This window comes from Miniopterus natalensis, chromosome 20 (assembly GCF_054644295.1).
Source record: "Miniopterus natalensis isolate mMinNat1 chromosome 20, mMinNat1.hap1, whole genome shotgun sequence".
Classification (NCBI taxonomy): Eukaryota; Metazoa; Chordata; class Mammalia; order Chiroptera; family Miniopteridae; genus Miniopterus; species Miniopterus natalensis.
The window spans coordinates 12601975-12627856 of NC_142100.1; the positions used below are offsets into that span (position 1 = coordinate 12601975).

Consider the following 25882-nt stretch of genomic DNA (forward strand, 5'->3'; position numbering starts at 1 on the left):
TGCCTGAGCACCGGTCCCTGGACCCCTATGCTGGAGACCCCCCTGCACCACAAGGAGGGTAGTTGACTGAGTCCTGGAGAAAAAGACTCCTCAGGGGGCACTCTTGATGCTTGTTTACACTTTGTGGTTTATTTGGTGGTTAGTAATTAATGTCTTTGCTACTAACTGGAAGAAAGCTAATAGAACGTAATCAAAATAGTGGTTTAATTGACAGATTTTACTTGTTCCTTGCACCTGTGCCTTCTTCAGCTCCTACCTGCCTAGTTTACTTGGGTGCCACCGCGCGCCACCCTCCGCCCCCGCGCCTAGGTACCTGCTGCCTTCCCCACCTCAACTCCGGAGACGTGGTGGTCCCTGGCCCTGGAGGTCTCGGCCAGCCTGTCCTCCATCTTGTCCTCGTTCTCGGGCACCACGTGCAGCCGGTGCTGGGTTTTGGTCCCCAGCTTGTGATCAGGCCGATGCTCAGGCCGGTGTTCGGGGCATGAGCCTGGCCGGGTGTCTAGTTTGCACTCGGCCCGATACTTGCCCTCACCCTCCCTCTTGAAGGAGGCAGAAGACATGGCTTTGGGCTTGGGGGGCTGCAGCCACGAATGGCTGAGGATCTCGTCGATCTGCAGCCGCCGGTTGACATCGGGCTGCAGGATGCGGTAGATGAGGTCCTTGCACTCGCTCGTCAGGTTCTTGGAGCGCGGGAAGTCCACGCGGTGCTCCTTCTGGATGCGCAGCATCTTCTTGATGTCAGAGTCGTCGTAGGGCATGGAGCCACAGACCATGATGTAGAGGATCACGCCCAGGCTCCAGATGTCATAGACCTTGGGCTGGTAGGGGATGCCCTGCAGGACCTCGGGGGCTGCGTATGCCGCCGACCCGCAGAAGGTCTTGCTGAGGATGATGCGCCCGCTGCAGTCCCGCAGGCAGCGCTTTGAGAAGCCGAAGTCGGACAACTTGATGTTGAAATCCTTGTCAAGGAGAAGGTTCTCGCACTTGAGATCTCTGTGGACAACGTCCAGGTCGTGGCAGTACTTGACGGCTGAGGAGAGCTGGCGAAACATCTTGCGTGCCACATCCTCATGCAGGGCTCCCCGGCACTTGATGAACTCAAGGAGGTCGCCCTGAACCCCGAGCTCCATGACGATGTAGATGCGCCCATCCGAGGTCTCGAAGATCTCATAGGTCTTTATGATGGAGCGGTGATTGACAGTTGCCAGGATGTCCATCTCCCGAGGGAGGAATCTCTCCACAAAGTCGGAGGGCGTTTTCTTGCGGTCAATGATCTTGACCGCCACATTGAACTTGAGGCGCTCAGAGTAGGCTGATTTGACTTTTGCGTAGGAGCCCTTGCCAAGATTGATACCCACGATGTAACCCTTTTTCCTTAGGACCGCGGCATCGTCCATGGTGCCAGGAGTGGCCGGCGCCACTGCCCTCTACATCCCTTTCCCACGTGGGCCAGCAGGCATTGTCCTCATTTACAGTGTGGGGAGCCGTCTGGCTGGGCTGGCCTGGACTTGTGGAATGCTCAGCATTATCTCCACGTGACTTCAGCATGTGAAGTCATAAAGCCAGGCAGCCGGGAGTGGGAACTGGACTGGGGGGAACGGGGCCCCTGGAACCCTGGAAGCCAGGCTGGCCTGGCAGGAACGCCCACTCCCCACCCACTGTAAGGAAGCCAGCACCTAGGACTGTGGTAATCATCCCTGTTCCTCCTCACTGTGGCTTCCCTGTCACAAGTCAGGCCGAAGGTGGGGGCTTCCCAGGAATGCCAGCCCGGTGCTAGTTTTCCTTTCCTGGCTGTGGGGACTGACCCTGCATTGGTTCCTATCTCACGAGGGTTAGTTTCCTGCAGCTTCTTTGGGGTGTGAAGAAAACTCCATCTATAGGGCTTGTGTCCTCAGAACTGGTGGTGCCTGGGAGGGACTGCTGTGGTCTGGCCAGGTTGGCAGTGGTTCCAAGCTTCGTGAATGAGAGCAGCTTCTGTTTGGGGAAGAGAGCTGGGTGGATGAGTGCTACCGCTGCTGCAGCAAGCAGGATGTGTGTGGGGTGGAAGGGCAGGCGGGGGTCTGGGATGCTGTGGGCCTCAGGCGGGCAGATGTGTTCTGAGGACTGGGGCAGGCCTGGAGGATGGGTCGAGATTCAGTCAGGTAGAGGAGGTGATAGGCATTCAGGTAGGGAAGAGCCTGGGAGGGGAGAGGGCTTGTTCTGAGAATGGCTGAATCCCATAGACAGGAGGGAGGTGGGGGAAAAGGTAAGTGGGGGCTTTTCCCTGAGTGATGGGCAGCCATTGTAGGCTGCAGGGCAAGAAGAGCTGTGGCCCAAGTTACATTTTAAGATGGCAGCATAGAGAATGGGCTTTGGGGTGAGTGGTGGCCATTGTCTATGACCAGGCAATAGGAGCCTGGACAAGGGTGGGCCTCAGGGTTCTGGGTGACAGAGGGAGACTACAGTGTCTAGTGTGCTGGTCAGTGATCGGACAGAGCCTTGGGTAGAGCCTGGGTGCTGGGGTCCTGGGGTTGCTGAGGGCTAGCAGCACCCAGAGCATCAGCTGTTAAGAGCAAGCACCTGGGTGAGAAGGGGTCCTAAATTGTGTCAGTTTGGGCCTTTGTGAGGAGTAGCTATTGGAACCCTGGGAAAGCACGTAGTTTGCATCTCTCAAACTGCCTCTGTGTCTAGAAACAATGTGAAAACCCTATTTCAGGGCACATGTATGGAGTTCTGCTTTGGACAATATGGCCTCCTGTATACAGCTCCTTAGGAACTTTGGAAACCCTGCTCTTCATTTATTTTCTGTCACAGGCATTCTCTGCCCACATGTAGCAAGTTGTCAGGACAGGTGTACCATGTACTTACTCTGTTCAGGGGAGAGGAAGGCCTGCTTCTGTGTGGGTGGTCAGGGGCTGAGAGTGGAGCTGGCGTACTGAGGATCAATAGGGCTCCACCAGATTGACAAGGGGCAAGACATGGCAGGCCAATGTAACATGTTGACCAGAGCATGGCTGTGTGGATGCACTTGGAGCATGTGGGGCGCTCCCTGTGTCTGGAGGTCCATGTGGAAAACGGTAGTGGCAGGACAACCTGAGTCTAGGTGCCAAGCTGGAGTGACTAGTCCCAGCAGAGTGGGCCCACAGCAGGCAACTGCCCTCCAGCAGCCAACCCTTCCTAAGGCCCGCCTTCTCCCTGAGGCCCACTTTCTCCTGGGGGCTCCTTTTGGCCTAAATGACCAGTACTTTATTCCTTTGCATCTCAGAAGGGGCCAGCTGTGAGGATTTGCAGACCAGGACCCAGTTCTGTCCTCACAGCTGGGCGAGGATAACTCCACCCCCACTTTCCCCTGTGCCCCTAATGTTTTCTCTGGGGTGTGCCTGCATGTCTTTGTTCTTGTGACTCCACTGTCCCATTTTATGGATTCTACTCCCCCTTACCCTGCTCTTTTCTGGACAGTGTGGCCTCTTTAGTTCTTGGAGGACATGGTAGAGGAGGCAGGTCTTAGCATCCCACAGGGATATGGAACAAACAGTGTTGCCCAGGATGTGCATGCTGAGGCAGGGACGCCTGGTGTGTTGGAGGCAGGAGTGTTATATTGGGCAGAGGACCTCCAGTGGAAGTCCCAACAGGCAGTTCTGTGGAGCAGAGACCTGCAGACTCTGGGAAGGCCACTTCTGAGCTTTGGTTTTCTTCACAAATTGGGCACCCGTTTGTCTCTTCACCCCACAGGCATTTGAGGATCAGTTCCAGGTGCTGGGCTACACTGATGGACTAGAAAGGACTCATGCCTTCCTGGAGCCCAGAGGCCAGGGAGGTACAGTGTCCCAATGAGTGTGAACTCCCAGTAGTGACTGCTGTGACACCGAGAACATGGAGCTGTGAGGACAGAACTGGGGACTGGACTTGGGGAGGCTGGGAAATCTGGCAAGGCTGAGGCCTTAGGAGTTAGCCACATGGAGCAGCACGGGGGCTGCTAGTGCACATGATGGCCTGAGTGGACAGTGCATGGAGTGTGTGCAGGAGCGCGAGGGAGCACTGTGGGCCACAGTGTCCTTGTTGAGGGTCGTGATTCTAAAGCCTTTGTGGGGTCACTGGAGAGGTCTAAGCCAGGGCTGAGCCCAGTGGGTTGAGCAGCTCACAGGAGTGGCCAGCATATGAGGCCACCTGGGGAGGTGTGGCTTCAGTCACCAGGCTGCTACTCCATGCTGTGTGATTCAGGAAGTCTTCTACCCTCTCTGAGCTGTCTCCCCACCTGGGAAGCACACAGTAAGTGCTCCTTCCCACGGCCAATCCTGCCCAGGCTTACCTCTTAGCTGGGCTGCAGTGCGACTCCCAGGCCCTCTTGCCACACACTGCCCACTGCCCTGAGGACTGCAACAGGCTGCAGAGATGACAAGAGGAGGAGACTCATGAGCCTCTCCTCAGGACATCCCAATCTCAATTCCACTCGGTTGTGCTCTACAATTCCACTCTACCACCAGACAAGCTGCACAACTGGGCTCCTGGAGCCTTCAGTCTTCACTAGAAAATTGGGTGGCTGCTCCAGTATTACTCAAGGCCTGTTCTGTGCCTGGACCTGGGCACTCACTGGCCTGCCCTGATGGAGTTCAGTGGCTAGCTGCTGAGTGCTGTTGGGGCCCCCAGAAGGCCTTGTGGAGGCCATGGCCCCTTGGCTGAGCCTGGAGAGAGAGGCAAGGTCTGCAGGGATGTTTATAACGTGTGTGTAGGGTGTGGAGGTGAGGGAAAAGGCTAGGAGGCCACGAAGGGGCCATACCTGGGAGGACCTTGAAGTATAGGCACTGGGCTCCCTCGGTCAGAGAAGGAGCCAGACTGGGTGCTGTGAGAGGCAATGGCAGGGCATATGAGAACACAGTCTGTGTGAAAGGTGGCTATGGGGAGGGAGGAGCCAGGTAGAGCAGTGGACTAACTGTGGGCAGGTCTGGGGAACTCTCTGGGTCTCACTTCTTCCAGAAGGTTGGGGTTGAGATTTTTCCCAAAACAGAGATGTGGGGGAGGGGTGAATCTGAAGGCACTTACCCTCTTGGTGTGTTAACCCCTGCAGGTCCACAAGAGGTGGTCAGTGAGTGCAGAGCAGGAAGAGAAAGGGCCGCCACAGCAGAGGTGAGGACTGCATAACAAAGTGTGGGCAAGGCCCTGCAGAGCATGATGCTTGGTGATGCTAAACACAGGCCTGCTCCCTCTGTGGGACACAGATGGCCGCAGTGGTCAGGCATGCATTGTGAGGACACCTGTCTTGTCTCCTATTCACCAGTATCAGCTCATCTACTCTGGCAGGGAGCATCACCCCTAGGGACAGACTGGGACTCCCAGGGAACAGGGTGTGGTCAAGGCCACACAGTTGTGGGACATTCGGGCTAGAGTGTGGCTGGCCTGTCCAGCAGAGCCCTCTGCTTCCTCTGGGCCTGGGGAATGACCACAGGGTGGGATGACTCAGCAAATCATTGAGTACTGGGAGCTGGCTGGACACAAGGGAATCCCTGGTGGACAGAGCAGAAAAACTAAGTTGCCCATCAGAGTGGGGAGCGAAGCTGGTTTACCTGCCCTCTGCAGGTCCCTCCCCACCAGTAACTTTGTGGGTTCCCCTCCTACCCCTCCTCTACAGGAAGCCACCTTGCCTTCCTTGGTTCTGTCCTCTCTGTGTCCCCTCTCCCCTAGCACCACACTTATGGCCTCCCTCTTGAAGCAGTATCTTCCTCACTCAACTCTCTGCTCTGGTCCAGGCCTGAGGTCATGGTCAGGGCTGGGCACATTAGGATATATCTTCCAAATTTGGGGTGTGTGTGTGTGGGGGGGTGGATCATCTCCTTGTGTGACCACAGTGAACTGGGGCAAAGGCATTCACCTTATAGTCTTGCACTAATATAGTTATTTATTGCTTCTTTACCATGTGGGTTACCAAGTTCAAAGGGAGGGAAAAGAAACTGACGAAAATAATGGCTCATCCCTGACTGTCTTCCTTCAATGGCTTGTCACTTGGCTTTTTTTGGAGCTCAGGCTCAAAGGTGTGAGCTCTGCCTGATTCCCTAACAGCCCCTGGGCCATGTGAGAGGCTTACTAGGTGTGTGTCTCTGGATGCTTCAGGGAGCCCCCTTCCACCGTCTCCCTGCTCGGCTGCTCTGTGAGGGTAAGGCTTGCGATATCCAACTGCTTCGACACCTTGTCTTGCAGGATCTCCTCCTTTGGTTGTGACTCAGGCTTAATCTCAGAGTGTGCCTCCTTCTGGGACTCCAGCTTGGTGACAGACTTCTTGTCAGAGCCAGCCTCAGGGATCCATGAGGGATCAGTGCCCCCAGAGCTCTCCCCATCCTTGATGGTGGCTGCAGAGAACAGGCCCCGAGCCTTGGGCTGCACCCAGCAGTGGCTGAGGATCTCATCGATATGCAGCCGCCGGTTGACATCCGGCTGTAGCATGCGGTAGATGAGGTCCTTGCACTCACCCGTCAGGTTCTTGAAGCGCGGGAAGTTAATGCGGTGCTCCTTCTGGATGCGCAGCATCTTCTTGATATTGGAGTCATCGTAAGGCATGGAGCCACAGACCATGATGTAGAGGATCACGCCCAGGCTCCAGATGTCATAGACCTTGGGCTGGTAGGGGATGCCCTGCAGGACCTCGGGGGCTGCGTATGCCGCTGACCCACAGAAGGTCTTGCTCAGTGTCAGTCGGCCGCTGTCATCCCGCAGGCAACGCTTAGAGAAGCCAAAGTCTGACAGTTTGATGTTGAAGTCCTTGTCAAGGAGGAGGTTCTCACACTTGAGGTCTCGGTGGACAATGTCCAGGTCATGGCAATACTTGATGGCCGAGGAGAGCTGGTGGAACTTCTTTCGAGCATCATCTTCATGCAGGGCTCCCCGGGTTTTGATGAACTCAAGGAGGTCACCCTGGACCCCTAGCTCCATGACAATATAGACCTTACCATCTGATGTCTCAAAGATCTCATAGGTCTTGACGATGGAGCGGTGGTTTAGCAAGGTTAGAATCTCAATTTCCCGGGGAAGGAATTTCTCCAAGAAGTCTGTGGGGGCTTTTTTGCGGTCGATGATCTTGACTGCCACATTGAACTTTAGGCGCTCAGAGTAAGCGGATTTGACTTTTGCGTATGAGCCCTCTCCCAAATTTATCCCCATGATATAGCCTCGTCGCTTGAGGATGGCAGCATCATCCATGGTGCCAGGAGCACCCAGTGCCTCTGAGGCTGCCCTCTACATCCCTGCAAGACATGGGCCAGCAGTGTCCTCATTTACACTGTGGACAGAGAGTCCTCTAGGCTGGCCGGGCCTGCTGTCCCTGCCTCTGAGAGGCCCATACTCTGGGGTGGAACATTCAGCATTGTCTCCCAGGTGACTGCAGTGGGTGAAGTCATAAAGGAGGAGTACCCTGGGGGAATGAGGCTCTGCCTGGAGCCACTTGGACTCGGATTCCTGGAAGGCTGGCCAGTGGGCTGGAGAAGACCAAAGGCCCACACTTGAGAGTGGCCTCACACTTGGCTGGGAGCTGAGGTAGCAGGGGGCTATGGGGACACATTGATCTGCCAGTGCCTCCAAACGCTGAGCTAGGACTGCTTGACGAGTGATGGGGCTGATTACTGTAACCCGGTAAATCCAGGGCAGATGGTTGTATCAGTCCAGGTCTCAGCAGGAAACAAGACATACTCCAGTTGAGGCAGTCTGAGGGTTTACAAAGGTAAGAGCAGAGTGTAGGAAACCCCAATAGTAGTCACACACTCCTGAAAGAAGGGAAGGATGATCTACTAGGAAACCCCAGTAGTAGTCACACACTCCTGAAAGAAGGGAAGGATGATCACTGGAACCTGGGAAGAGTAGTGTAGAGAGGGCTACCTTGAGAGAGGCAGTGACCTTAGGTGGAGGCCACAGTGACCCCACAGGCAAGGAGCTGGGGAGAAACGTCCCTGATTTTCTTTCCCTTCAGTCCTAGAAGTCCTTGCCTGTGACCACACTGGTGGCCTGCGGGCCATGCAGCATGCTGAAGAATGGAAGTGGATCAGGAAGGGCAAAGACTCCAGGCCCAGGGTCATTGCCTTTATGAAGCCAGGGCTCTGTCCTCTCCTGCATGGTTTGGCTGGACTCTTCACTTCCCTGTACTTCTCTTTTCTCATCCAAACCTTTGCCAGCTTCTCTGACAGTGGCTCTGGCAGGGGACCACTGGCAGGGATTTCTGCTCTTGGGTGTGTGTTCCTTCTTGGGGATCTGCCCAGACCATAGCCTTGGCTGGGCTCCCAGGGCAGATCTAGGGCTGGGGCAGAAGCTGGACCTGGACCTGGATCCTGCTTTGAGTGCCATCAGCTGCTCCCGGAATGCTCCCTGAGGATGGTGCAAGTGGAGAGGTCAGCATTGGACAGGGACCAACTTCTACCAGCAGTGGAGCCCCTCTGCTATGACAACCCCTTTGTCTAGTACCTGCAGGGGGCCATGCCCTGAGGAGCTGGAGCAGGCAGGTCTGGCCTAGTATTGGGTTTAACCTTGGCTATACCCACCCCAAGGGAGTGGGTGCCTCTCAGATGACCCCGAGTGTTCCACAATTAAGGGACATTAAGGAGAGCCATGCCTTGAGGTAGTTTGAGAGGACTGTGCCCAGGGAGTGAGTCGGTGGGCTAGAGGTGGGCCACGTTGGATGGAGCCTCCCTAGCCTTGTTTGGCCCATCCCCCTCCTCTGCTCCCACCTTCACCCTCTTTTTTTTTTTTTTTTTTTTTAAATATATCTTTTATTGATTTCAGAGAAAGGAAAGGAGAGGGAGAGAGGGAGATAGAAACATCAATGATGAGAGAGTCATTGATCAGCCGGAGCCCACAACATGAGCTTGTGCCCTGACCGGGAATCGAACCCCGATCGCCTGGATCTCAGGTCGATGGTCAACTGCTGAGCCACGCCCGGCTGGGTCCTCTTTTTTTTTTTTAATCCTCACCTGAGGATATTTTTTCCATTGCTTTTCAGAGAGAGTGGAAGGGGGAGAGAGAGAGAAAGAGAAACATCGAAGTGAGAGAAACATCAATTGGCTGCCTCCTGCACACGCCTCAACTGGGACCAGGATCAAGCCTGCAACCGAGGTACGTGCCCTTGGTTGGAATCGAACCCAGGACCCTTCAGTCTGCAGGCTGACACTGTAACCACTGAGCAAAGCTGGCCAGGGCCCTCTTTTTTTTTTTTTTTTAATATTTTTATTGATTTTTTTAGAGAGGGAGAGAAAAACACCGATGTGGCAGAGAAGCATTGATTGGTCACCTCCCACATGCACCCCAACCAGGGGTCAAACCCACAACCTGGGCATGTACCCTGACCAAGAATCAAAACAGTGACTTCTCCGTATATGGGCCAACAATCAACTGAGCCACACTGGTGTGACCAGTGCTTCACCCTCTTTTCCAGCCCTGATACCCTGTGCCAGGCCTTGTGTGTATGGCTGGTAGTCCTTCCTTTGGACAGCTTGCTCCTCTCCCTGCTGAGAACACCTTATCTCTGTGTCTCCTCCCATGGTCTTCTTGTTCCTGATAACAGGTATGAAGTCAGTACTTAAAGCATTGTCTCCAGTGGCTTTACTCTATGCAGGTGTTCCTCCTCCCCATTGTGTAGGCAGGGTCCTTCCTCCAGAGGCCTACTTCACTACAGGTCTCTCTAGAATCGAGGCTTCCTGTCAGCTCTCCTTGTATGACACTCCTTTAGGCTATTTACTCATTTTCAGTTGCGTGTACCAGTGAAGCTACACCTGCCTGTGCTGGACAGCATCAATCCTCCTTTCCCACCTCCTCAAAGATGGTCTGGGTGTTTCCAGTTCTCCTCATCCTTTCTTTGCAGCCCTTTTTTTAAAAATTTATTTTTATTTTTTTTATCCTCACTCGAGGATATGTTTATTGACTTGAGAGAGAGAGAAAGAGAAACATTGATCTATTGCCTCCCATAAGGGCCCTGACCAGGAATGGAACCTGCAACCAGGTATGTACCCTGACCTGGAATTGAAGGGCAACTTTTTTGGTGCTCAGGAGGATGCTCCAACCAGTTGGGCCACCCCACCATGGCACAGCCCTTCTGGAAAAGGCCACATATCTATCTAGGTATATATATTTCCCCCATTGCTTTTCGGGGAGAGAGAAACATCGATGTGAGAGACACATCAATTGGTTGCCTCCCACATACATCCCAACCAGTGCCAGGATCAAGCCTGCAACAGGGGTATGTGCCCTTCGCCAGAATCGAACCCGGGACCCTTCAGTCCTCCGGCCAGCGCTCTAACCACTGAGCCAAATCGGCTAGGGCTGGAAAAGGCCACTTTAGGGCCCACTCTTGGGCCACGGACCGCACCTCGTCCTGCAGGTGTGCAAGATGTGAGACTTTGTGTTCCAGTCCCTCTTGGCTCCCTCTGCCCCCAAGGCCACTCCCGTCTCCTCTGCTCCTCACCTTTCGGCCCCACGGGGCCCGCCCCTTTCTGTGTGTGTCAACTTGGTCCCCGTGCCCTTCTTCCACCACCCCTTCCCTGCACCCTAGGATCCTAGGTTATTAGGAGGCCCTACTGCTCAGGTTCCACCCCCGAGCCCCACCTCTCTATTTAGCCAATGGCACGCTTCACTCCTTCAGGCCCGTACTCCCGTCGGGCCCGCCCCTCACCGTCCGGACCGTCGGCCTCTCCCCTTTCGGGCAATACTGCCCAGGCTCCGCCCCAGCTCGGCTAAGGGTCCGCAAGCACTGGGAACTTGCAGGCCCCGCCCCCCCTCAGCGCTCATTGGCCGGCGCCGGCGTCGAGGGCGGGAGGAAGGGCGTCGCGGAGCCGAACAGGACGGCCGCCATCTTGCGCGGAGCCCAAGTCGGAACCCTAGGCTGTGGCTGAGTGCGCGCGCGAGCCAGCAGTCGGAACCTGAGGCTGAGGCCGAGTGTGCGCGCGAGCCCGCGGCCCAGTGCAGCCGCGGCCCAGCTGGAGTAGTCTCCCGCTGCCTCTTCGCACCCGGCCCCGGCCCAGCCCCCCGACCCTCAGCCAGGCCCGGTTCGGCCTCCCCGCGGGGTCACGCGGCCGCCCCGGGGACGATGAACGGAGGATAAATGGTGCCCAAGGCAGACAGCGGTGCCTTCTTGCTGCTCTTTCTGCTCGTGCTCACCGTCACCGAGCCGCTGCGACCAGGTGCGTCGCGAGGAGGACGCGGGGGGGCGGGGCGGGCGGCCTGGGCCGGGCGGGCGGGGCTGGCGGGGCCGGCGGGGCCGGGGTCGCCTGGGACCATCCTCTGCCTGGTGGGGCCGCGTCCCGGGAGGGCTCCGGCCTCGGCCTGCTGGCGATCCGCCGCGTACCCGGCGCGGGCACCGCTGGGACCGTGCCGTGAGTTTACCTGGGCTCCAGCTCTTCGTACACCATGGAACTTTGTTCTCGAGGGATGTTACCTTTGGGTACACGGCCGTGGAGCACTATATGCTTTGAGGTTGATGGAAACGAGAGTGATGGACTTCTTTCGCTGAGGTGCTGCACTCTCTTTGCTGGTCCAGCAGCAGGGGTTAGGCTGGGGTTAGGTCGAGAGAGCAGCTCGTGGAGGCACCTGGTTTCCCTTGCTTCCGCCCAGCGGTGGGTTGATGCCAGCGTCTCAGCCCTGGAAACCCCTCGTCCGGAAAGCAGTAGCCGTGTCGCTTATTGTTACTCAGTGAGGTGTTACACTTGAGAAGTACTCAGTTCAGAGACCGGACCCGAGGTGGCCGCCCAGCATCGCGCGCCGGCTGTCCTGAGGCAGAGACTGACGCCCTGCCCCGCATGTGTGTCGCAGTCGTGGGAGCCTGGACAGTGCCAGGTACTTAGGACTGCTCCTTGTATGTGATGATTAAATGCCTTTGGAACTCCCCTTGGAACTTGTGTTTCTGTAAAAAAGCCTGTGGTGTGGGTTCAGAATCATTCATGGCAGCTAGTAGGTCCCAGACAAATTTTTAATCTCTACCTGTTTCTGGTGTACTACTACTATGAACTGCAGCAAGAAAATCAAATCCCCAAATACAGGGCCAATTTATCTAACAGGCACAGGAGACGCAATTCTGGCAGCCCACAATGCTTTTATAGGGCCTGCGAAAATGTTTGATTTCTTTTAAAATCAGCAGGAAAATAAAAATTTAGGTCAGAGAGAATGTAATGCACACATACAGACATTTATTTTTATAACTGCAGTTCAAAAGTATGACTTTTTTTAATTAAAAAAATTTTCTTATTTTTAACTCTCACCTGAGGATATGTTTTTATTGATTTTAGAGAGAGAGGAAGGGGGGGGAGAGAGAGAAACACCCATTGGTTGCCTCATGTGCTCACCCAGACCAGAGACTGAACTGAGGTATTTGCCCTGACCGGGAATCAAACCTGAAACCTTTTGGTGTATGGGAGGATGCTCCAACCAACTGGGCCACCTGGCCAGGGCAAAAAGTAGAATTCTTAACATGTATTTATTTATTTGTTTTTGTTTTTATTTTTATTTTTGGTAATCCTCACCTGAGGATATTTTTTCCATTGCTTTTCAGAGAGAGTAAAAGGAAGGGAGGGGAAGAGAGAAAAAAAAAATCTATGTGTACACATTGACAGGTTGCCTCCTGTACACCCTGAGGGCGTGGAGATGGAATCTGCAACCAGGTATGTGCCCTTGACCAGGAATTCAACCCACTACCCTTCGGTGCACAGGCCAACGCTCTAACCACTGAACCACAAACGGCCAGAGCTTAATGTGTTGTTATTTTAATGCAGAAAGGGGTCCGTGGATGTGCTAGGGCTGTCTTCTGTGAGCACTGTCAGGCCTCAGTGGGTAAAGGCAGGCTGGGGAACACAGTGGTGTGCAGCCCTCCACCGTGCTGTAACCAGGCTCCCACCCCAGACACTGAACCTCTCAACTTCCTAATGTCTAACTAGTGGCCAACGCCCTAGTCCCATGGTCAACCTGGAGTCTCTCCAGTGATACTTCTCTGGGCTCCCTGAGTACAGCTTGGTGCTCACTGCTCTTGATATTCTCTGGACAGCAGGGTGACTGGTTCTGAGATAGCCTTGGTAGGAAGAGAAGCCAGGAAAAGGGCCACCTGTCTAGGAGAGCACTGTATGGGTTCTTGGGAACCAGAGCCAGTGGATTGTGGGTGGTTGTGATTAAGTCCTTAGAAGACATGTCTTCACCTGTAGGGAAGTGAGTCATCGTCCTGTTCTGGCTCCTGGGTCCCTGTTTTGCACATCAGGTCACTGGACTCTGAGGAGTGAAGTCATGCACTATACGTACACACCTGTTTTCCTTGGGGTACCTCTGGTTCTAGGTCCAGCATATCCTCCCTGGATGATAGAGGTGATCAATGTCCCCAGCTCCTTTTCTGTCTGTCCACATATCCTTCCAACTGGCCAGCAGTAATTCAACAAGCATCTGAGTGCTCGATGCCTGCTCATCACTAGGGATGCTCAAGTGGAGAGAATAAACTCCTCCCTCTGGGAGTGCCCTTTAGGTGTGGAAGGAGAGTTGAGGTGTAATTCGTTCCACTAAGTGTGGCAGCCCAGGCAGGTGTCAGAGGTGGCCAACCATTGGTACTTGTGCAGCAGGGGAGGACTTCAAAGAAGACATCCCTCTTAGGTGTGAGCTGGGTCAGGGAGGCAGCTCTGTCAGAGGGAGCAAAGTTACCCTTTTCATTCCGTGACTCTCCAGATCAGAACTTTGCAGAGGCCCCCAGTGGTATCTTGACTTGCCCTGCAAAATTGGGGGACACCAACTGGCTCCCTCACTTTTTGTTTGGGCAGCAAGGGCACATCTCACTCTGGGTCAGATGTTTTCCTTGTGTGCTGTGTGTACTCTTTATCCTTCCAGGCAGGATCTGCTGGCTGGCATTTTCAGGGGCCGTTTCTTTGGTCTTAGCCTACATTCTTTCTGCTGGAATCCTGACTTAGACCCATACTTTTGGGTGTGAAGAGGGCACCAGTCAGAACCTGTTTCCCAGTGGGAAGGAGGCAGCCAGGCAAGCAGGTGGGTGCTGAGGGTGTTGATTTCTGCGAAGTGGAACCCTTGAGGACAGGGACGAAGCCACTTTTGGCTTTTCTCTGATGCAGGCCAGGGCATAAGGCTTTTCACAGAGTGGGGCAATGGGCAACATGAGAGTGTTGAACCTGACCCTTTGCCAAAGTTTCTTTTAAATGCATGTCTGATGTGGCTTGATCACATGTATTGGTTAACTCAGGTGTTCCCTGTAAGGTAGATACTGTTATTAGCCCCATTTACAGATGGGGAAATTGGAATATGGAGAGAGCTCATCAAGGTAAGTGGCTGAGATGAGATTTAGCCCTAGAAGTCTGGCCTGACACCCATTATGCACCTTTCCCAGGGGCTTGTGTATGTCCTGCGGTCCTTAACACACACACACACACACACACACACACACACACACACACACTCACTCTCTCTCTCTCTCTCTCTGTCTCTCTCTCTGTCGCGCGCTCTCTCTCTCTCTCTCTCTCTCTCTCTGTCTCTCTGTCTCTCTCCTCTCTCTCGCCCCAGGTCTGGTGTTACTTTATTTTTATTTTTTAATCCTTACTCGAGGATATGTTTATTGATGTTAGAGAGAGAGGAAAGAAGGGAGGGAGGGAAGGGGAGAGAGAAAGAGAAAGAAACATCAATGTGAGAGGGAAATATTGATTGATTGCCTCCATGTGCACCTCAGCCAGGAATTGAGCCCTAAACCTAAATATGTGCCTTGACCGGGAATCGAACCTGAAATCTTTTGGTGTATGGGACGATGCTCCAACCAACTGAGCCACCTGGCCAGGGCTCTGGTGTTACTTTAAATGAGTTGTAGAGGAACAGTTGTGGTTGGATCAAAGCAAATCCATCTTTGTGGTTTAAGAACTTTGACCCTAGAGCTACACTGCTTGGTGTCAGGTCTTGCTCTTCTACCCACTCTCTGACTTCTCTGTGCCTCAGTTTCCTTATCTGTGCATGGACTTAACAACAGAACTTCATAGAGATGTTGTTAGAATTAAAATGGGTTAGGTGTAAAGTTCTAAGAAGTGTCTGATATAAAGCAAATGCTTCATAAAGGCCAACTGTAAATGTTATTCATAAATGTACATCAGGGAGTGTAGGGACATCACCTTAAACTGTAAGCAGGACTCTGCGTGCACACACACAAGGGCATATTTATCAGGAGAGGGTTCAGTTCATGTCCTGTGTGTCCGTCCCCCCCCCCCCCCCCCCCCCAGGCAGCAGAGCACAGTGGCTTTCAGCAGTGTCAGATATATACAGCCGAATGAGTCTAGTCATTTTTGATGTTCGGGGTGGTGGGGCGGTATAGCTTTTGCAAAGCCCACCAAACAGCCGCAGCACTTTGGACAGGGCTAGGATTGTTCATATTGACATGTTTTGCTCTTTGTCACATTCATGCTGTGCCTCCTGGGCCTAGTCTGGCACAGAGTGGGCACTCAGAAATCAGTTATTGAATAAATGCACAAATGGCTATTTATATTTTGACATAAAGAGCAACAGCTCCCTTAGCCAGCGGGTTTTGCAGCTGCCCCGGGGGTGGGGGGGGTGAGGACAAGGACCTTGTGGCTGCCTGCAAGAATGCCTATGGAAGACTTGAGGGGGTTAGTGCTGCAGAGCCAGCTGGCCTGGGCCTCACACTGGGGGAAGCTTGCTTCTGCAGATATTAACAGCTGAGAGGTGAGGGCTTCTCACAAATGTGGATCCTCACCTGAAGTTCACCAGCCACCAAGCCTAGGGTTTGGAGGGGCTGGGAGTACCTGCAGTTTGGAGCCTCAGGGCCTGGCTGCCTCTCTGATGGACTTGCCTGACACTGATGCTTTAGAAGACGACTGCCCCCTGCATGAGGAAGTGACCTGGCCTCTTGGCCTTCTTCCCTTCTTCTCTGTCTGGTGTGGCTGTCACTTCAGTGAACCTGGACTGGTTCAGTGAACCTGGATTAGTTGTTTTCCTTAGTCAGTACCCCGATCCCTTCAGGCCCTTCTCTGTAGGCTGACTTCTGGATCCCTGGCAGCCAGCCATCCGTTTGATCAGCTTCTTGTCTGTCTGGCCTCAGCTGTTGACTGCTCCATGTTAGGACAGAGCTGAGAACAAGAGCCCAGTTGGGTGTGCTGGACCAAGTTGTCCTCCAGGTCCACCTTGTGTTCCTGCCATGTCTCAGAAGCCTTGTTCCCTGGGGAACTTTCCTTTGGAGTTCGTCATTGTGGAGGAAACTGCTTGGGGCTGCCCAGTGTGTTGGGCAAGGGTCAGGAACCACTGCAGAGAGCCAGCCAGGAGACATGAGCTTCCCTGCACTCTTAGATTGACATCAGGTCAGTCTAAGATGCAGAGTCCTTTCGAGTACACTGGCTACTTCTAGGGTCCCTGGTCAGTTAGAGTACCTGCAAAGCTTTGTGGTCTTAGAAGACAGAACAAGAGGACTAGAAGTACCTGAAAGGGATGAGACTGGCTTGTGGCCCTGGCAGGCTTTTGCTGTAGCCCTTAGTGGTTTGTTGGCCATCCCTGGAGAGGGGGAAATAGTCTTCAGATTCCCCTCTACCCTATTGGTGTGAAGGATGTATGGCAGACCAGCATAGTGAGCCACAGTGAAAGCCCAGGATATTTGGGAAAACATTCATAAACAGAATATTTTACATAAATGGAATTAATACTTTTTATACAATTTTTTGACATTTTCATTTGACAGTGTTTGGGGATCTTTGTAAGTTGCCTCATTCTTTTTCTTTTCTTTAATAAGACTGAGAACTTTCCTCAATCTTGTTTTGTTTTGTTTCTGGAGTATGGTTCTCATAAGAGACCTCTTATGACAACTTTTCATCATCCTGGCTGGCTGGTTCAGTTGGTTGGAGTTTTGTGTCTTGTGCACCAAAAGATGCCAGTTCGATTCACCGTCTGGCCATGTATGGAGGACAACCGATCAATGTTTTTCTCTCACATAGATGTTTCTCTCACTCCCTAGCATAAGCATGTCCTCAGGTGAGGATTAAAAAAACTGACCTTGGAGGATTGTTGGCTGATGGATCCAGGAAAACAAGGTTTAGTGGGTTTTTTGTTTGTTTCATTAATTTTTAAAATTGTGGTAAAGCCTGGCCAGGCATGGCTCAGCGGTTGAGCATCAACCTGTGATCCAGGAGATCTCTGTTTGATTCCTCGTCAGGGCACATGCCAGGGTTGCAGGCTGGATCCCCAGCAGGGGGAGTGCAGGAGGCAGCTGATCAATGACTCTCATCATCAGTGTTTCTCTCTTTCTCTCTCCCTCTCCCTTCCTCTCTTTGAAATCAATAAAGATTTTTTTTTTTTTAATTGTACTGAAAAGGACATAATATAAAACATATCATCTTAACCATTTTTTTAAAATCCTCACCCAAGGACATGCTTATTGATTTTTTATTTTTATTTTTTATGGAGAGGGGAAGGGATAGAGAGAGAGCAAACGATACATAGATGAGTTGCCTTCCCATAGGCTTCCCAACCAGGTATCAAACCTGCAACCTAGGTATGTAACCTGACCAGGAGTGGAACCTGCAACCTTTCAGTGTATGTGATGATGCTCTAGCCAACTGAGCCATGCTTACCAAGGCCCACCTTAACCATTTTTAAGTGTATAATACTATAGTGTTAACTATATACGCAACTTATGCAGATCTCTAGAACTTTTTCATCTTGAAAAACTAAAACTTAGTACCCAGTGGACAACTCCCCATTCCCCCTTCCCCCAGTCCCTGGCAACACTATTCTATTTTCTGTTTCTAGGAGTTTGTCTTAGATACCTCATACAAGTGGAATCGTAGTATTCGTCTTTTTATGATTGGCTTATTTCACTTAACATAATATCCTTACATTCATCCATGCTATATGGCAGAATTTCCTTCTGTTTTATGCTGAGTAATATTCCATTGTGTAAATATACTGTATTTTCTTTACCCATTTATCTGTGATAGTCATTTAGATTGCTTCCACCTCTTGGCCATTGTAAATAAGGGCTACAGTGAGCATGGATGTGCAAATACCTCTGTGAGATTCCCTTTTTAAATTCTTTTTGACACATACCCAGAATTGGAATTGCTGGATCATGTGGTAATTATATTTTTAATTTTTTGAGGAACTTCCATAATGTTTTCCATGGTGACTGTACCATTCTATAATCCCACCAATAGTGTGCGAGGATTCTAATTTCTCTGTATTCTTGATAACTTGTTAGTTTGTTTTTTTGTTAGTGTCCATTCTAACGGGCATGAGGTAATTAACATCTCTTTGTGGTTTTAATTTGCATTTCCTTGGTGATAGTGATGTTGGTCATTTTGATATCCTCAGAGAAATGTTTATTTGTCCTTTGCCCATTTTTTAAAAATATATATTGATTTCAAAGAGAGGAAGGGAAAGAGAGAGAGAGAGAAACATCAGTGATGAGAGAGTCATCACTGATAGGCTGCCTCCTGCATGCCCCCGACTGGGGATCGAACCGCAATCTCCTGGATCCTAGATTGATGCTCAACTGCTGAGCCACGCCCAGCCAGGCAGTCCTTTGCCCATTTTAGAATTGGTTTGTTTGTTGAGTTTTAGGAGTTCTGTATATATTCTGTTACTAACCTCTCATCAGATACATGATTTGCAAATATTTTCTCTTACTCTGTAGGTTGCCTTTTCACTTTGTTGTTTCTTTAAGTTCGATGTATTCCCCTTTGCCTGTTCTTGCTTTTGTTGTCTTTGCTTTTGGTGTCATATCCAAGAAATCATTGCTAAGTCCAATGTCATGAAACTTTTCTCCTATATATTCTTCTAGGAATTTTATAGTTTCAGGTCTTACATTTAGGTCCTTAATCAAAATGATTATTTTGAATTAATTTTGTATATGCTGTAAGGTAATGGTTCAACTGCTTTCTTTTGCAAGTGGATGGCCAGTTTTCCCAGCACTATTTGTTGTAGAGACTTTTCTTTCCCAGTTGTGTAGCCTTGGCACCGTTGTCAAAAATCATTTGATCATATATGTGAGGTTTATTTCTATTCTGTTCCATTTGCTTATTTATCTGTGTTTATGCCAGTACTACACTCTTTTGATTACTAGCTTTTTTTAATTTATTTTTTTAATCCTCACCAGAGGGCATTTTTTTCCATTGCTTTTCAGAGAGAGTAGAAGGGGCGGGTGAAAGAGAGAAACATCAATGTGAGAGAGACACATTGATTGGTTGCCTCCCATACAAGCCCCAAGGCCGAGGATCAAGCCTGCAACCGAGGTACGTGCCCTTGACCAGAATTGAACCCGAGACCCTTCAGTCCTCGAGCCGACACTCTAACCACTGAGCCAAACTGGCTAGGGCAACTAGCTTTTCAGTATGTTTTGAAATCAGGAAGTGTGAGGCCTCTAGCTTTGTTAGTTTCTTTCTCAAGATTGTTTTGGGTTTTCAGAGTACTTTTAGTTTCCATATTTTAGGATGGATTTTTCTATTTTGGCAAAAATTGTCATTGACATTTTGATAAGGATTACATGGAATCTGTAGATTGAGCAGTATTGACATCTTAAGTCTTTCAGCCCATGAACATGGGGTGTCTTTACATTTATTTGTGTCGTCTTTAACTTCACAGTGTAGTTAGTTTTCAGTGTACTACTATTTCACCTTCTTGATTAGTTTAGCCCTAAGTATTTTATTCTTTTTGGTGCTATTGTAAATGGAATTATTATTTTTTAATTAGCTTTTTGGGTTTTCATTGTTAGTGTGTAGAAATGCAACTGATTTTTGTGTCCTGCAACTCTGCTCGGATTGTTTATTCTAACAGTTTTGGGGTATGGTGGGGTTTGTGTGTGTACATATGTGTGTAATCTTTAGACATGACATAAAAGATCACGTCCTCTACAAACAGGTCATTTTACTTCTTCCTTTTCAATTTGGATACCTTTTTCCCTCTTTCTTGCCTAATTGCACTAGCTAGTGCTTCTAGTATTGTGTTGAATAGAAAAAGATTTAGAACATTATCAGAAACTGGGAGATGTATTTTCACAGTGATTGTGCTATTTTACATTCCCGTCGATAATTGTATAAGAGTTCTAGTTGCTCCACAATCTCAGCACTTTGAAGGAGGGTGGGTTGGCCACACTCCAAATCAGAACAAAGGGCATCCTGGCAGGGGTAGCTTTGATTCCAACCAGAATTGAACCCGAGACCCTTCAGTCCTCGGGCCGACCAGATTCCTGACCTCATTCCTACTTAGCTGAGCAGGCTTTGGGGACAAGGATTTGGGTGAAAGAGCACAGAGCCTGATTTCTGGGTTCCGTTCTACTGCTGCCAACTTGACATTAGACATGGAGCAGGTGGGTTGACTCTTCTGTGAAGTAAGCTGACTGGAATAGATAGATGTCTCAATAAATATAGCAGTCTTTGGCCTTCCTTTAAATTTTACTAATAAAACTTCAGTCCTTTAGTTTTCTCTGAGCCACACATGTTTCACTCCCTCCTGAGCTCTGGGCCCTCATATGAGAATCATGGGGCCAGCTGTTCTCTGAGCTCCTTTAAGCTTGAAATTCAGATGCTTGCATCCTTCCTGCTGCAGCCCTGGTGCCTGCCAGAGCCTAAGGATGTTCGAGTCTACCGTTAACAGCAGCCTTAACTGGGCTTCACTGCTGAGACCCAGTGGCGAGCCATGCTGTTCAAAGGCCCTGTTCTGTGGCCTTTGTCCCCACCTTTCCTTTCCCCCTGTGGGCACTTGCCTTTCCAGAGGCCCTCAAGAATCATTCCAAGGAATGGGATACGTGAGACTGTTCAGCAGCCAAGCACCGTTTAGTGGATTTCTCCTTTGGGCCTTATGATCCTTCCCCCCATCCCCAACCCCAACCCTGAAAATTAGGAGAGCAGGACAGGGATGATCACCCCTTATTTCACAGATGAAAGAATGAAGCCCAGAGAGGCTGAGTAGGTGTCATGGCTTATATATGGGCCTTCACTGTGGGCTGGGAGCTGGGACCTGTAGTTTTTTGGGGGAAAGGTCACTGGGACCTCTTTCAAAGCTAATACATTATGCCAGGAAACTGCAGGGCAAGGAGGTTACAGGCAGGCCTGCTGGAGCCATGAAGTGACAGTCACTAGGAAAGGGCTAGAGGGACTACAGGGGGAGCTGTAAGGACTGCTAAGCCAGGGATCCCAAGAACCTGAGGGGGCTGGGCTGTTGGGGGAAATCTGAAGGTGGTCCTTCACCTCATGAAAGGGCAAATGGCATTTAGAACACCATAGAGAAGGCAGGGAGTTTTTAACATAATCAGAGTTTATTCTAGAATGATCTCCTGTGGATTGTTGTGATTACCTCGTAATGCTTTCCCTCACCTAGTCCTGCTCTCCCAAGTCCATTCTCTGTCCTGCTGCTGATTGGTGTTCTGATGAGGCTCTCCTTCACTGCCAGCGATATCCACTCCCGGAGTCATAGCGCACCAGTGATGCCATATGGTCCTGCAATACCTTTTGGTCTTAAATCCCGCTGGGCCCCAGCCGAGCAAAGTGCTCCTTTCCTGCTTGGTGGCACTTGTCCAGGCTGAGCCCTTGGCTAGTAGGCCTTCCCTATGTTTGCTGGTGGTTCAGGTGCTGCCCATCCTAGTTCAACCCCCTTATTCTCATCTTCTTATCTCAGGACACAGGTAACCCTTCTCTAGAAGGCCTATTTAGTAGAGATGCCCTCTGTTGTGTATTTTTAGTGGTCTGTGTTATTGTCAGTGGTCTCTGTCCCCTCTTAAAGGTTTCCAGAGAAGAGACAGCTGTCCCAAGTTCTGTGGTGCTAGATAGGATCCAACATCCCATGGGAGCTATTCTCCTAGAGTTGTCATGTCACTTGTATAGTAGGGCCCAGCCCGCCCTTATTTTCAGATCCTCTCCCTTCTGGTTCTAAGAGTTATGCTGTATAAATATCTGTTCCAGTACTGCCCTGTGTAGGGGGCAGAATGAGAACCCGTGGGAACATCCTGTCCTGCTGGGAAGCAGCTGTTAGTGCTTTCCAAGGAAGAATATTACAACAACCTGATGGAGGTTACACTGTCCACTGGGAGGGAAGCTGGGACCTCCTGGTCCTGGGTGGGCGCTCCAGCATGATATAGGGGCTGTGTCTGAGGATCTCCGTCCACTGCTGGAGGCCATGGAGTGTAGTAGAATGTGGGCAATGGGAAGAGGTGGGGTAGAATTCTCTCCTGCGTTTGTTGGCAGGAAATTCTTGGTTTCCTGAGCAATGTGACTAGATGTGTGTGCTTTTTCTATACTCTGTCTTCCTCTGTTTCTTTGTGGGCAAATGAGAAATCAATTCCAAATAATTTAGACAGCATATTAAATTTCACACAGTAATTTGAGACAGCTCAATTTACATAATTCAAAATGAAACCAAAGCTTGTAGACAAAGAATAAATGGAACCTGGAGAAAGACTTTATTGCAGAGATTTGTACATTTCTACAGGGCATGAATTCTGTAAATCCCACACAATGCATTGTTTAAAGCAGTTCTTCAGTTGTGGCTGGAGTCTAGGGGAAGGGGCTCAGGAGGTCAAAACTATTTTCATAATAATACTGAGGTGTTACCTGCCCCCCTCTCTCGTTCTCTCACAAGTGCACAGTGGCATTTCCAGAGGCGACTTGACATGTATTGACGGCTAATGGGATGTGTGCTTGGGATTCCTCCTCTCTCTCTTTTTTTTTTCTTGATAGGATTTTTAAAAATTGTGGTAAAATACACATAACATAAAACTTACCACTTTAATCATTGTTTAGTATATATACACTTAAGTGGCATTAAATACATTGACAGTGTTGTGCAACTATCACCCAGTGCTTATTTCCAGAACTTTTTCATTTTCCCAAACTGAAACTCTGTACCCCTTAAAGGGAACTCCCCATCACCTCTCCCTCAGCCCCTGGCAACCTATGTTCTACTTTCTATCTCTATTAATTTGACTACAGACCTCATATAAATGGAATCATACAGCATTTTTTCTTGTCTGTCTAGCTTATTTCACCCAGCATAATGTCCTTTAGATTCATCCATTTTGTAGCATGTGTCAGTTTCCTTCCTTTTATTCCATGGTATGGCTGTACCACATTTTGTTTATCCACTCATCTGTCGATAAACACTTGGGTTGTTCCCACTTCTTGGCTATTGTGAGTAATGCTGCTATGAACATCAGTGTATGGGTATGTGTTGGAGTACCTGCTTTCAATCTTTTGGACATATACCTAAGAGTGCTATTGCTAAAACATATAACAATTCTGCATTTAACCTTTTGAGCATATGCTTGGGAATCTTGTGTTTAAAAACATTTCTCAGTTGTTGTTTTTCAAATTTTATCTTTATTGTTGAAAGTTTTACAGATGTTCCCTTTTTCTCCCCAGTGGCCCCCTTACCCCCACTCTCACCCCCTCAAATATTTCTCAGTTTTATTTTCTCATACAGTAAATGTCAATAGGTATAACCCACATAAATAAAAGATCTTTAGGGTCCTCAGAAATTTTAAGAGCGTAAAGGGGTCTTGGGAGCAAAAAATTTGAGAAGAACTAATATAAGTTCTTGTTTTGGTATCGTGGCCATGCACTTACATGGTGGGGCATGGATTATTTCAAAAAACATCAACAATCCATGGACTAGGAAGAGCCTGCTTAGCTCTTCCATTTTACGCCCAGGGGACAGTCATCACCACAGAAGGCCTTGGGACAGGGCCTTGGGAAAACCAGTAGTGGGAAGAGGAGGTGACTTTGAGCAACTTGAGACAGAAATTGTGCTGGATGCTTTAACAAAGGGCCTCAAGGGGATACTAAGGAAGAAGGGAAAGGAATGTTGATTTACAGCTAGTGTAATGCCAGTTAGAGCCGTCAGAATCACTCGCTGACGTACTAATCAGCTAACTGTGCATCAGTCTGCCCCACACAATGCAAGTCCTCGGTTTACCTGCTTTGTTTACTGCTCTGGCCCAGTCATCTAGAGAGTTGCCTGGCACAAAGTAAGTACCAGTAAATATTTTTTGAATGAGTGATTCACATGTGTTTACCAGTGACTCACATGTTGTATTGATTTCAGAACAGCCCCTACACTACAGGTGATTGAGGAAGGGAGAGAACCTTCCCCAGGATATCAGAGGATTGATGACACTTTGTTATAGACTTAAAGAATAAAGGAAGATCTTTGAGCAGTTCAGTTCATCAGACATTTATTGAGTGCCTTCCTTTGTTGGGTGTTGGTTTTGGGGTGGAGGGTAAAGTGTTATCCCTACACTTAAGCTCTAGAACATGGGTTGGCAAACTACAGCTGGCAGCTGACCTCTTGTTTTTGTTCTGTTTTGGTTTTACATGTTGCTGCATGTATTAGTGGTTCATTCCTTTTTATTGGTGAGTAATAGTCCATTGTATGACTATACTGCAGTTTGTCCATTTATTTGTTTTGGACATTTGGGTTGTTTCCAGCTTTTGGCTACTATAAATAAAAGTACTCTGAATAAGTCTTTGTACGGACATGTACTTTCATTTCTCTTGGGTAAATAACCAGGAGTGGAGTGACTGGGTTATCTGGTAGGTGTATATTCAAGCTTTTAGAAACTGCCAGTTGTTTTCAAAGTAGTTGTACCATTTTGCATTCCCATTAACAATGTAGGAGAGTTACTTCACATACTTGCCAGCAGTTGGTATTATTATTATTATTTTTTACCACTAATAAGTATGTAATGGTATCTCATTATGGTTTTAATTTCCTTATGTGCTTATTTACCATCTGTATATCTTCTTAAGTGTCCATTAAAATCTTTTTCCCATTTTAAAAACTGGGTGGGATGGCCCGGCCAGTGTGGCTTAGCAGTTGAGCATCAACCTATGATCCAAGAGATCAAGGTTCGTTTCCTGGTCAGGTCACATGCCCACTTGCAGGCTTGATCCCCAGTAGGAGGCATGCAGGAGGCAGCCAATCAATGACTCTCTCATCACTGATGTTTCTCTCTCTCTCCCTCTCCCTCCCTCTCTCTGAAATCAATAAAGACATATTTTAAAAATGAATGAATAAATATAAAAACTGGGTGGGTTGTCTTATTGAAATTTGAGTGTTCTTAATATTTTTAAATTGATTTTTAGAGAAGAGGAAGGGGGGAGAGAGAAACATGGATGTGAGAGCTGAACATCGATCTTCTGCCTCCTACAAGCCCCCTACTGGGGATTGAGCCCACAACCTGGGCATGTGCCCTGAGTGGGAATCGAACTGGCAACTTTTTGGTGCACGGGACAACACTCAACCAACTAAGCCACACTGGATAGGGCAGAAAAGTGAAAAGTTCTCAATTTTAATGAAGTCCAGTTTATCAACTTTTTGTTTTAGAGATCAGATTTCTGGTATATGTATCTAAGAAATCTTTGCCCTACTCAGGGTCACAAAGATTTTCTTATGTTTTCTAGAAATTTTATAATTTTAGGTTTTCTAGTTAGGTCAGTGATCAATTTTGAGTTAATTTTTGTTACACGGAATAGATCAAAGTTCTTTTTTAAAAAGTTGATATTCAGCCTTGACCAGTGGGGCTCAGTTGTTTGGGCATCTTCCTGTGCACCAAAAGGTTGCTGGATGGCTCGATCCCCAGTAGGGGATGTGCAGGAGGCAACCAATCTATGTTCCGCTCTCACATAGATGTTTCTCTCTCTCTCTCTCCTTCTCTCTGCCTCTCTCTATAAAAATCAGTTAAATAAATTGATATCCAGGTGTTCCGGTACCATTTGTTGAAAGGACGATTCTTTCTGCAGGGAATTGCCTTTGCACCTTTCTCATAAATCAGTTGCCCACTTACGCCTATTTCTGGACACACTGTTCTGGTTTCGTTGATCTTGATGTCTGTCTTGATGCTTATGCCAGACTGTCTTGATTACTGTACCTTTTAATAAGTGCTCAGTTCAGGTAGTATGAGCCCTCCAGCTTTGTTCTTACTTTT

The 25882-nt window shown here is 49.5% G+C and overlaps 3 protein-coding genes across 6 annotated transcripts in view; 1 reads left to right on the forward strand and 2 right to left on the reverse strand.

Annotated features, from left to right (window-relative positions):
• Positions 1 to 305: 305 nt before the first annotated feature.
• On the reverse strand, positions 306 to 1397 carry TSSK2 (testis specific serine kinase 2). The gene has a single exon (XM_016204266.2). It carries the CDS (start codon positions 1395 to 1397, stop codon positions 306 to 308), a length of 1092 nt encoding a protein of 363 aa, XP_016059752.1.
• Positions 1398 to 6057: 4660 nt separating this feature from the next.
• TSSK1B (testis specific serine kinase 1B) lies at positions 6058 to 7167 on the reverse strand. Its single transcript, XM_016204265.2, has one exon. The coding sequence runs from the start codon at positions 7165 to 7167 to the stop codon at positions 6058 to 6060; it is 1110 nt and encodes a 369-aa protein (XP_016059751.1).
• A 3577-nt stretch (positions 7168 to 10744) lies between these two features.
• The window catches only part of DGCR2 (DiGeorge syndrome critical region gene 2), a 53288-nt gene continuing 38150 nt past the window's right edge, over positions 10745 to 25882 (forward strand). For all 4 annotated transcript variants that reach the window (XM_087828466.1, XM_087828467.1, XM_087828468.1 and 1 more), the window contains exon 1: positions 10745 to 11126. In XM_087828466.1, the coding sequence (XP_087684592.1) occupies positions 11048 to 11126 (79 nt within the window). In that variant the 5' untranslated portion in view covers positions 10745 to 11047. The remainder of the gene's footprint in view (positions 11127 to 25882) is intronic.